Source organism: Lontra canadensis, unplaced genomic scaffold (genome assembly GCF_010015895.1).
Source record: "Lontra canadensis isolate GAN:19392208 unplaced genomic scaffold, GSC_riverotter_1.0 scaffold24, whole genome shotgun sequence".
Taxonomy (NCBI): Eukaryota; Metazoa; Chordata; class Mammalia; order Carnivora; family Mustelidae; genus Lontra; species Lontra canadensis.
Genome location: NW_022631018.1, coordinates 3,031,075 through 3,043,012, shown reverse-complemented (window position 1 = coordinate 3,043,012; position 11,938 = coordinate 3,031,075). Strand labels below are relative to the sequence as shown.

At 37.3% G+C, this 11,938-nt stretch overlaps 1 protein-coding gene across 3 annotated transcripts in view; it reads right to left on the bottom strand.

Annotated features, from left to right (window-relative positions):
* IVNS1ABP (influenza virus NS1A binding protein) overlaps positions 1 to 11,938 on the bottom strand; it is a 19,927-nt gene continuing 7,989 nt past the window's right edge. The window contains exons 4-15 of one of the 3 annotated variants that reach the window (XM_032862625.1): positions 11,764 to 11,933; positions 11,556 to 11,631; positions 10,525 to 10,698; positions 9,861 to 9,986; positions 8,398 to 8,505; positions 4,571 to 4,700; positions 4,109 to 4,333; positions 3,541 to 3,662; positions 3,319 to 3,445; positions 3,107 to 3,238; positions 2,784 to 2,957; positions 1 to 1,445 (exon numbers count right to left, since the gene is read on the bottom strand). In XM_032862625.1, coding sequence (XP_032718516.1) covers positions 1,192 to 1,445; positions 2,784 to 2,957; positions 3,107 to 3,238; positions 3,319 to 3,445; positions 3,541 to 3,662; positions 4,109 to 4,333; positions 4,571 to 4,700; positions 8,398 to 8,505; positions 9,861 to 9,986; positions 10,525 to 10,698; positions 11,556 to 11,631; positions 11,764 to 11,933 — 1,818 coding nt within the window. In that variant the 3' untranslated portion in view covers positions 1 to 1,191. The remainder of the gene's footprint in view (positions 1,446 to 2,783; positions 2,958 to 3,106; positions 3,239 to 3,318; positions 3,446 to 3,540; positions 3,663 to 4,108; positions 4,334 to 4,570; positions 4,701 to 8,397; positions 8,506 to 9,860; positions 9,987 to 10,524; positions 10,699 to 11,555; positions 11,632 to 11,763; positions 11,934 to 11,938) is intronic. The other 2 variants (XM_032862626.1, XM_032862627.1) reach the window with 2 other exon arrangements.

The following is an 11,938-nucleotide window of genomic DNA, read 5'->3' as shown; positions in this document are numbered from 1 at the left end:
TTTGGATATTAATTCCATGGTGCAAGGATTTCCTGCAAAGTACCTTTAATATGTTTGCATTGGCAGCAAGCATTAGGATGTGCTAATTTTGGCACCATAAGTTTTATGTGCAGCACTACACATTCCATAAAGTCACCCCAACCAGTATTTATCCATATGAAGAGAAAAACTGAGCAAAAACATAGTTCTGATAAAGGCTGCATTCATAAACCCAATACAGTTTTAATTTTTTTCACAATCGAGGGTGCTATTTAGGATTGTTAATGATAAATAAAGACAGGAATTATTTAGAAAATAAAGTACTTCACCGTTCTTTACTGTTATATATTAAGTGTCTTGCTATATAAAATATACCCTCAAGAAGTCAGAATATTTGAAATCAGTGTTTCAAATAAAAATCACAGCTACGTTACTGTTCAGCAACTCCATTCAAATAAACTACTGGTACTGCGGTCTCCAAAAGAAAAAAAAAGAAAAAAAAAAAGAAAAAAAAAGTAGCTGAGGCAAAAGCTTAGAAGTTTGCATTCTGGGTGTATAAAAGAAACACCTTACTCTGCATCCTTTAAGACTGCCACTCTGCTTCAGTTATTTGAATCTGCCTTATCTTCAATAGGTAAAGCACTGTGCTGAGAATATAAAAAGTTAAGTTATAAAAAGGCAATCATAAAAGATTAAATCTTGGTAGGCATGTCAGCTTTCTTTTAATAAAAACAAAAATAGTCATTGTCATCTAGTTAAATAAGTCTCTTTTGTATAGAGTGTTCCAGTTATTGAAAAAGGGCCCTTAAAAAAACCCAACTGTCTAGATCTTAAACCCAACCCCCTTCCCCCGTTATACATGTTTGAGGGAAGAGTCATTTAATGTGCAAATTGGCAAAAACAAATGTGGAGGAGGGGACTTCTTAAAATGACATGCCTGATCAAGTCTTGTTTTATTCTTTTACAATATTAACTTCCAAAAAGTAAAATAACCAAAGTAGTCCTAAAAATACACAAAACAGACCTTCATCTTTGCATTCCTTTCCCAATAAACACAAAATGTACAGCATGTTTAATAATATGCAATATGCAAAAGCTTTGTGTTGCTGTTAGCAACATCTATTACCCACCCACCCTCCTTATTCACAAGTGTACCTCTACTAAACACAATTACATCACTAAGCCTGTTAGTTTGAAAGGGTCTTAAATTTGTTAAAACTGGAAAATCTTCGTATAGGGGCTCCACTCATTTGACTCAAGGTTATAGACTTCCACCGTATTCAGAAATTCATTGCCATCAAATCCTCCCACTGCATAAATGGTGTTCCCTACAGTTGCAATCCCAGCATTGCTCCTTGGTGAAGTCATGTTTCGCATCATCTTCCATTCATTTCTCGTTGGGTCGTACATCTCTACACAACTGATGGCATGAGAACCATCAAAGCCACCACCTACAAACAATTTCCCTAAAAGAGAAAGGAAACAAGGTAAATCTAAAGAGAATAAGAAAAAAAAAAAAAACCCCTACTTAATTATTTTTTGCTAAAATCAGTGGTTCTTAGTAGAAATGCCTGCTCATTGTGTAGAAAGTACTCATTAACTGCCTCGCTAATGTGGCAAACGCTCTCTAGGAGCTGTGGATACAAATGCAACAAAATTGATAAAAACCCATTCACACCTGGAATTCAGGTAATTTAAAAGGAGAGGGGTAGCATCTAACTGAAGTTAATTCCCGTAATTCTTTGTGGTAGCTACTATTATTGCCATTTCACAGATGAAATGAGGCACAAAGAAGGTGGACAAGTCACCTAAAAATGCAGCTAAGTAGTGGCAAGCCAGAGTAGTTTTGTGCACTGGAAATTCTGTATTACTCTAGTGCCTAAGAACTGAGATTCAAAGGTTACAGAAAAGCAGGTTTCAGATAACATTTTCTTGAGCTTTCCAACTACATAAAATTACTTTGGCACAAAAACTTCTTGGAAACAGACCAGAAGTTATCACTTATTTTCAAATACATATGCAGAACACTTAGTTATTTTCAAACAGATAAAATGTTAGCATTAAATACTATACAACTTTAAAAAAATCGTTATTTTCTCATCTGTCACTTAACCTATCTGCATCTATAGATTTATATAAGAACTGACAAGGCTGGGGGTGGGGTGCCCTGCAGGCTATGGTCCAGTAGGCTACTTGCTGGCATGTCTACACATCTATGCTTTCAGCAGTTGAGCCACAAGCTTAACTAAGATTCTGCTTTATTCCCAAGACAAGGCTGACTAAACTCTTAATTACATAAACATGAAACTCAATAAAATGGATGTGAAAAGAAAGCTGTTTCTATATAAAACCAAGTTTAATGCTTTCAAAAGACTTGTTAAAATGGTCTTAAGTATTGCTTCCATTTAGGTAAGGAGTAGACAATTAGAAAAGACTAATCTAGATGATCGGTACTTATTTTTGCTTTGCAGATCAAGTTCTTTGAATTCTTGCTCTAAAGGAACAAATTCCAAGATGATATACTTTGCATATGGTTTATGGAAGGAAAGGACTTAGAACTTCACTCAGTGAACCCATCAAAAGATGATAGTGTGTTGATATATTTATATTATTATTTTAAGAACGGAGTCTCTATTAGAAAAGACTTCTAAAAAACAAACCAACAATCCCTAGAGCATTGGCAAAGATGGCTGTTTCTGAGTTCTAATTATACAAGTATATAGTCATCACTGACCTTCGTTCAGAATTTTATAAGAAACTGTTGTCACTCCCTATTCCTCACTTTTCCAAATCCCAACACTCACCATCAAGAACAGCTACGCCAGCTCCTCGCCTAGCCACATTCATGGGTGCAATTAAAGTCCAGGTGTTATTTTCAGGATTGTAACGTTCTACTGTGTTCAGGCAATTCCAAGACTCTGCACCTCCAATTATGTACAAAAACCCACCAAGCTCACAGACTGCAGCCTGGTGTCTACCTATAAAATCAAGTTGAGCCAAAATTATTATTTTATCTCCCCGAACTGTAAGTCGTACACTACATATACTGTTGATTCAGAAGTTAAAACACACACACACACACACACACACACCCCCAAAAAACAGGACACACAAAAAATCAACTCACGAATGTTAAGAGGAGCACAGCTTGTCCATGACTTTGTTACAGGATCAAATACATCACAGTTTTTCAGTCCTTTTTGACCATATGGATCAGAGCCACCAACGATGTATAATTTCCCATTCAGAGCACATACTCCTTGCGAATATAAAATAAGGTTATATATTGGTAATTATCATATTTAAATACTGAATATCCCAGAAGAAGAGTAATTTTACCTGCATTACAACGGTTAGTTCTCAATTCTGGAACAGGAGTCCAGTCATCTATGCTTGGATCATACATCTCTCCACAGCTCAGGTCATCTGAGTGGCCATTCGATCCACCTACCACATAGAGTTGGCCCTGCATCAAAAGTGAGAGATTAGAATTTCTGCCATTCTGAAGTATGAGGAACAGCTAAATACGGATTACTTCTTCTTGCAACACAGTGCACTTACCATAAGTACAGCCATTTGAAATCGAGCCCTTGGTGTTCTCATGGGAGCAAGAAAGGACCAGTGATCTGTATGTGGATCATAGCATTCGACTGTTCGAAGACACTCCTCTCTGTTATAGCCACCTGGTAAAAAGAATCATCAAGATGTACGTGTAAGATATTAAACTGGACCAGAGTTCCTGGCCTAGAAGGATTTAAGTAATCTGCACAACGAGAAAAGGAATTTTATCCATAAACTCAGTGAGGCCCCATTAGTTGATGTTTTAACAACATTTATCAGTATGAGTAAATTGCTTAGTCTTGCTTTGAAAATAAGGACAATAATTCAGCTACGTTATAGTTTAAGAATTAGAAACAGACATTTATTTAAAGGTTAGACAACACGAAAGTATTTACTTTTTACTTCTTGGTCTTTTCAAAATGTGGGAAAGCAGAATGCCAAGGAAGAAGGCTTGCATTAAACCCTATCTTCCAAAGTTCATATGTTACAAGCAAGCACAAATGTCCATTTAAGAGGCTTAGCCAGTTAAAAGTTTTCAGTAAGAAAACATTCATCCTTCTGTTCTTACCTGCTGCTATCAGCTTGCCGTTCATCTCTGCTGTCCCCAGGCCAGACCGTGCATACTGCATGGGAGACATGGGCTTTTCTATTAGCTCATCTGGTTGCATCTCAAAGCTTAAACTTTTAATTAGTTTTGGAGTACTCGTTGGTGAGCTCTGTGGGCTGTTTCGCCCATGAAGGAAAATTACACAGAATACACCATCCAGCACAGCCAGGCACAAGTAAGTGTTATCTGTAAGCACAAAAGTTCTATGTTTAAGATGCAGTTATTGTTACTTTTGGTTTCCTGCGTGATCCTGAATTGGACTCCAGATTCCAGCATAGAATGATCTGCTATTGTTTTCCAAATTTAGTTGCTTCTGAGTTTTTTCTCCACAGTGACTTTCAAAGTTATTAAATGGTTCCGCTCAACACTCCTTCTTTAAAAATAAGTACTTCAAAGACAATCTGACAAGCGTAATACACTTACTTGAAGTCTTTTCCGAAGCAACGATTTTCCATTCATGCTTAGGGCTTTGTACTGTAGCATTTGGAGAAGAGAGACATCCAGTGGAACTGCTACTTATCGGCTTATGGCCATTCTCACGTGGTGGCTTTTTCTGCAAAATCAAAAGGTAGCTACAGAAACCTAGCCAAAGACCATACCTGGTGTACCTTTGTTCCTGAGCTATTCCACAACACTGAAAACGTGTCTTTCACCTATGTATGACGTTTATAGCATACCTAAATTTAAGACAAACCAACACTTTCCAACTGACACAAATTACTGGCATACGTCCATCTCCACTTGTAATGAAACAACTATAACTACACAAACAGCCTAGCCAGGAAAAGCTCAATTTAAGAAATTTAAAAAACACTATAGATCAAATATCAGAATACTTCAATGGGGTGGGGGGTGGGGGAGACGGGAAGGAACCCCCCTTCATAATCTACATAAGCTCTCATACTCTTTATACTAAGTGTAGAATCATCTTTCAAAAGAGGTTATTAATTTAAAAGGGTTATGAATTATCTGAAATAATACATTTAACCCACTGTCTCCAAGAAATTATCGAATGTAATTGTATCATATGAACTCTGATATCCTTCATACAATGCCAGCAAAAAAGTGAGCAGAAATTTATCCAATCCAGTCCCTCTGAGAAGTACTTCTCAGGACCACCTTACAGATATTAGAGTGCTTTTCTAAACAAATCAAACTACATCAAAACACAGAAATAAAAAAACAGAAACCAGAAATGGAACACTACTACTAAAAGAACCAAACATTCACCAAAGTAGAATACTTTTTTAGGAACACTAATGGGCAAAGCTACAAATTTTCCCAAATAACTTTAAGAGAATCACATTGTGTTCTCGTGTAGGAGTTCCCTTTGATGGTTTTCTTCCAATAACATTAGCCCTCGACTTTTAAAGGATATGATTATATGGAATTAGAGGAATCAAAGACCCCCTAGGCAGAACTACCAAACAAACAGGTACCACCCTCAGTACCTGATCAAGTCTGCTTATCCACTTACTTTGGTCCCCAGGGCCAGAGCCACATGGGTAGGTAAGATTTACAGTAGAAATTTGTTTCTTGTGGAAGCAATAAAGCCAAGTAACAACTCTTAGAGGAAAAGATTTTGGTAGCTACTTGAAGCCGTGAAGTTTGGTCTGGGCCATTCAACAATTGTGGTTACAGCGTATGTAGGCTATTTTGAGAACAGGTAGAGCATGTACTAGGTTAACGGTTAACATTAAGTTCTACTTAGACATTTACTATATACCTAGGTATTAGGAACTTTATTCACATCATCTCGTTTGATCCAGTTACAGCCAGTACTGCCAATCCATTTTATAGGTAACAATACTCAGAGAAGATATGCATTGCCTAATGCAATACAACTAAAAGATTAGAAATTCTGAGTATAAAGCCACTCTTTTTATACTATGCCAGACTTGTGTCTTCTGCTACTAGAATTACAAGGTACATAAACCCCCATCCCAATCTGTGGGAAGAAGGGATCCAAAGTATCACAAATTGATAATGCTTACATTAAGAGCTTTTATCACAGTAAGAAAACTGTTCTAATGTATGGACTATAATTGATTAAAAAAAAAAATCAATGTAAAAGAAAAGCAGGGTTAACAGCAAAGACTTTTTTTTTTTTTTTTTTTAAACAAGTTATACAGAAGTGCTGGATAACTCCTCTATATTCCTTCTGGAACATTTCCAAACCCATCCTTCCCTCTCCTTTATCTTCAAACTTTCCTGTATCAACTCTCACCCAGCCACCCACTGGCTCTGCTTTTTTTGCCTCTGGCTCACCAGAGGGTTATCTCTGGTGGCGGTTTCTTTTTCAACCATTATTACTTCTCAAGCTAACAGATTCCTGACTTTAATACTCTTTGGAACTTATATCCACTAAAGATTACGAAGTGGCCTCCCACAATTAATGCAGAAGAGATGGTATCTATAACCTTCTTTTACATGACCTCCCAAAGAATGATTTGACTCAATTAATAACTTATTGTCCTCCTTCAAAATTATCTCCACCTATGTTAGCTAGCTTTTGATTCTAATTTCTTCCTTCCTTTCTAATGGCTTCTTGTCAAACTCTTTTCCTATTCCTCAAGCCTAATGTGTCACCTCATCCTGTTTAACTTCATGATCTTTATATCTAGGGAACCACCTTCTAATGAGTCACATATGTCAGAATTCCGTTTTCTCAAATCCTTCCTTTTCCTTTTGCTTAATTTTCTTATTCTAAATGATCACTAAGGACTCATTCAACCTTTGAAACTATAAATGTCTAGAGTCCACTCTTCCTCCTCCATGCCTTTGAATCAAGCCCTTATCATTTTTTTTAAAATGACTTCTTGCAATAGGATGTAAATTGGTCTTACAAGCTTTACCCCCTGTGCTTGGGTCGTAAAAACTGAAGGGTTTAATGCCATCCTTTACGGGAGTAAGAAAAACAAAAGGAAATAAACCACAAATCAGCTGGAGTCCCATGACCTAGAGACTGCCATCTGATAGTTAGCCACATGTCTAAAATAGGACTAATGTATAGATTTTTGCTGTAAAGAAGTACAGTAATTTAACCTATCCCCCTATGTAACCGACATACCTCTCTTTATATGCTATGCAAACTCTTCTCAATCCTAGGGCTGCTCAAATGTTGCCTCCTCTGTAAAATTCCCCTAGTTTCTCTCCTGCTCTACCACACCCTCCCCTGTATGCCTTTCGTAGATAACTCCTGTAAGAGTGTACCGTTTCAGTCTACTGCTGTAAGGTCCTACAACCAGAAACTATCCCTCATACACGTGAACATCAGGGCCTGCCACTTATCGGGCACGCAAACTTTAACTGTTGAAAGTATAACTTTAAAAAAAAAAATACATCTTTAGAGTCACGAGGAAAAATACTCTGTTCAAAATGCACAACTACAAAAAAAGTTCTCAACTAACTCACACCCTGACACTTTTGTGAAAATAAAGATATCTGGTGACTACTGCCACAGAATACTCACGTTTTCTTTATTTCACTTTCTATTAAAGAAAACCATTCCTTAAAACTGGGTTAACTCAGCCTATTCTACAGTTAATGCCTCACCAAGACAAGGTTGAGCTGAAGGCCAAAGAGAAGGCACACTCCATGACCATTCGTGTCCACGCTAAACGCAGGCAAAGTAGTCTGTTGTTTCAGAAGTTAGAGTAATGGTTTTGTCTGGGGGGTTGTGAAGGGAGGTGACTGGGAAGGGATAAGAGGTTTCCAGGAAGCAGAAATCTCTTCTTGACCCAAGTAGTGTTTAAATTAGTGGGTTCACGATTTGACATTTATGATTTGTGTACTTTAAATTATTTGTCTCCAGACTAAAAAAGTTTATACCCAAGATTAAAAAAACAAAACAAAACAAAACAAAACAAAAAACCCCCAAAATCGGAACAAAACAAACAAAAAAAACCCCCGAGGGTCTAACAACACTCATTCCTGTTGCAAACTGTTTTTTTGTAACCTAACCCAAAAAGTCAATTTCTACTTTGTTTCATCTTATCGGCCTTTCTCACTACCTGTAAATCCTATTTCATTGAGAAAAAAATCTAAATGTGTTGAATTTATTTCTTTTTATGTGCCAAAAACAGTAGTAACTGTTAAGAAAGATAGGCTTGTTTTGTCCCAAAAATGTTTCTGTTCAGTTATACCAATGAAATTCTTCCACTTTCCTTTATTAAAGGAAAATTTCAGTATGCTACAAAATGCTCTAATCACATTTTAACCTGAGGTTACCTCAGATGTGCAATGTGTACCTGCACAAACTGAATGTGGTCATCATCACTGCCAAACACCTCAGCCTGTCCATCTAGTAGGTTCCCATCAAGCAGCTTGTGATCAGCTGAGTAGTACAAGGTTTGAACCTGCAAAACAGCAACAGAACACCCATGTGGCTACCGTCTCCATGGCTACTCCGCTAGTATGCAGCTCACACAAACGCCTCAAGGTAACCTCCAGTGTGCTTCCTGAACTTGACATCTTGCTCTGGCAGGATCCCGAAGTAAAGAAAATACAGGTCATGGTTGTAAAAACTTAAAAAACAAAAATCAAATACAGATTGGATTCTTCTAATACTGGCCGAAGAGTCCTTGGCTTGATTGGCTTGAAAGAAATCTTCATTTTCTCATGGCTTCTATTATATAGCATTAAGAAAAAAAGCACTAGTACAATATATATAGGCTCTTAAAGAATATACATATTTACAATAAAATACGGAATATGGTTTACACCTTTGAAGTGGTCTGATTTGCATTAACATATTTCTGTCCTGCAGGCAATTTCAAGAAAAACAGATAAAAAGCAAATGCAAAATGCAACAAGCTGTAGAGACAGAGATAACTCCCTTAGCAGATGCAAACACATGGTTAATGCAGCTGATTTTCAAGTGGGAAAGGATATAAAACCGAGGGATCACCTGTTAGCCTTCTTAGAGCATAATGATAACAGCATGTTTCAAGGCCTAACAGATCTGGTAAGCCTTTAGTGAGTCTGAAAGGCTTACGTGGAATGACAGATGCAGGGCCACTCTACTGCTCCGTTGGCATATGTTTAATTCCCACCATTTCTCCATCAAATCTTTCTTGTGTTATTTTTAAAAAGTAGCCCAAGGTAAGTGAGTGACTATGTGTATGAACAACACCATTGAAAAACACAAAGCTTTAAAGAGAGAATCCTGTAAAGGAGTAAACACCATTAAATCATCATCGCTCTCTGCCCACAGCGGATTTTTCTTAGGAGAACTGGGGCAGGACTGCTGCTTCTTTACGTGTCAATACACTGGAGGTTTCTTCTTGTTTCTTCAGTCTTGGGTATCCTAGTTTTGTTAATAAACCTATGGGGAGATAAATCAATGGGGAGGAACAACCATTAGAAGCTTTTACCTACTTTCAAATTTAAAGCAAAAACCTGTGAAGAAAAATTAAGAATCTACAGAAAATTTCAGTGTCTCCTGCCATTTCTAAAGCAAATTACATGCTACTTTAAAGGAAGTTAACAGCACATAATAAGCAAAGAAATAAAAAAAGAAAAGCAGAAGACCAAACTGAACGGTGCCTTCAGCTCACCTGGACACCCCCCCTGTTTCTCAGCTTAGGGGTACCTATAGCAAAATTTAAATTCTTTAGGGTGACGGTTATAAAATAAAAGTGAGAGGGAATCCTTCATGTTATAGCAAAATAATTTTTAAGAACTGCTGAAACCCATTTACTTTAAAACTAACCTCTTCCATCAGCTCTTCCAGACTGTCTCCATTCTCCCAGATGCTACGCTGCACCCAGTTGATTACCTTTGTGTACAATTTGCCATTGCTGGGCAAGCAGACATTATCTTCAAGCATTACCTCCAACTAGAATTGGGAAAAAACAGTGACACATAGATCAGTGTTGAGCCTGTAATTCTCAGCTTACGGCTCAATTTCCTAATAAAATGCTCACAGATGCCTAATCACATTCCACATATTTACTCTAATTTACAAGAAAATCAGTAGCCGGGGCGCCTGGGTGTCTCAGTGGGTTAAAGCCTCTGTCTTCGACTCAGGTCACGATCCCACCGTCCTGGGATCGAGCCCCACATCGGGCTCTCTGCTCTGCGGGAAGCCTGCTTCCCTTCCTCTCTCTGCCTGCCTCTCTGCCTACTTGTGATCTCTTTCTGTCAAATAAATAAATAAAATCTTAAAAAAAAAGAATGAAAGAAAAGAAAGAAAATCAGTAGCCAAAAAAATACACAAACAGGTAGGCAGAAAACTGTTACACTGCCAAAAGTAAAAGTATCATTTGAATGTACTATTTTTTCCTAACCATTACTTACATGCTTGAAACATGGACAAAGATTCCCTCCCTGCCTGGAACTAAGTAGTATATATCTCTTTATAGATTTTTACTCACCTTTAGCCGTGGAAGTTTAAGAAACTCCTCCTCTTCTGAAATTTGTAACAAATGCTCCTGAATATAAGCATCAACCTTATTCAACAAACGGGAGTCTCCCATACAACTTGCAAAATTTCGGTAAGAGATGCAGCTGGTAACATCCATTCTAGATAGCAAATAATCACCACAAACCTTGGAAAAGAAATGCACAAGTACCAATACTTACATATATTTTACTTGATGAATATTTAATACTCAGTGTGTAAGCATTACGTGAAGATAGAAAGATGAATTAAGAATCACTGCCCTAATCAAACAACTTTAACATTGGGAAGAACACATGTATACAAACAATAAACATCAAAGAATGGTATACAAATGTCTAAGTTGTTTAAGGAAAGATGCCACAAACTGAAATGCTGTGATAATGCGTATGAAACGTTCAAATAAATATTTCCAACTAGAATAATTAGAAAAGACTTCATTATGAAGGCAGAATCTGAACTGGGTTCTGCACGAGAAATGCTGCTGAATGCAGAATAGAGGAAGCAGGGACCATGACCTGAGCTGAAGACAGATGCTTTACCAACTGAGCCACCCAGACACCACAAGACTTAAAGCCCTTTACCCCATGAATTATTAAGCAGTTCTCAATGGCGTTAAATTCTAGAAGGAGTCCTTTTAAAGAGGAACTCCAGTGTGTAGAACAACAAATAAACTGAGAATATAAGCTATATGATTAACTCTTGAGGAAAAACAAGTATTTTACACCCTGCTATCAGTGACTGATACAGCTACCCAGCCGAGAAGACTACTGGAAGAGCAAGGGTTTAGCTCAAATTATCTGAGAAGTATGACCCTGCTATATAACTGTAACTAAATGGTTAATAAATGGTTAAAATAACATTCAGTTCTCTAGGGGAAAAAAGGGGGCCATTTTTCAAGTTCTTGAAACTAAGAATGGCTTATGACAAATTATGCCCTCTAACCATGTAAAAGCAGACTTGCTAGTAATAGTTCTCCTTATATATTAACTTCTCGTACTCTACCTGCTTTACTCGGTCCATCTTCAGCTTTTTTGCTGCAGAATAGACATCTTTTACCAATTCTTTATCGGCTTTCAACCTATTAAAAAAAAGTTCTTTATCATTTACGATACTAAGGCCTTAAAACACAGATCCTTAATCGAAATAAATTTAGAGAGACTTGGAATTTCCTGATGACATCCCCTAATTACACAGTTTATAAAGTACTTACTGAGCAGTGTAGGCGTAATTCAGTAAGACTTCAACAGCTTCTGGATTGAGATCATCAAATTTAACATGAGAAATTCCATGAGGATCACTATCACTATTAAAGATTTCAAATAAATAGGGACTGCAGCAAGCCAGGACTGCTCTGTGTGCTAACATCTCATGGCCACAGACCTGAA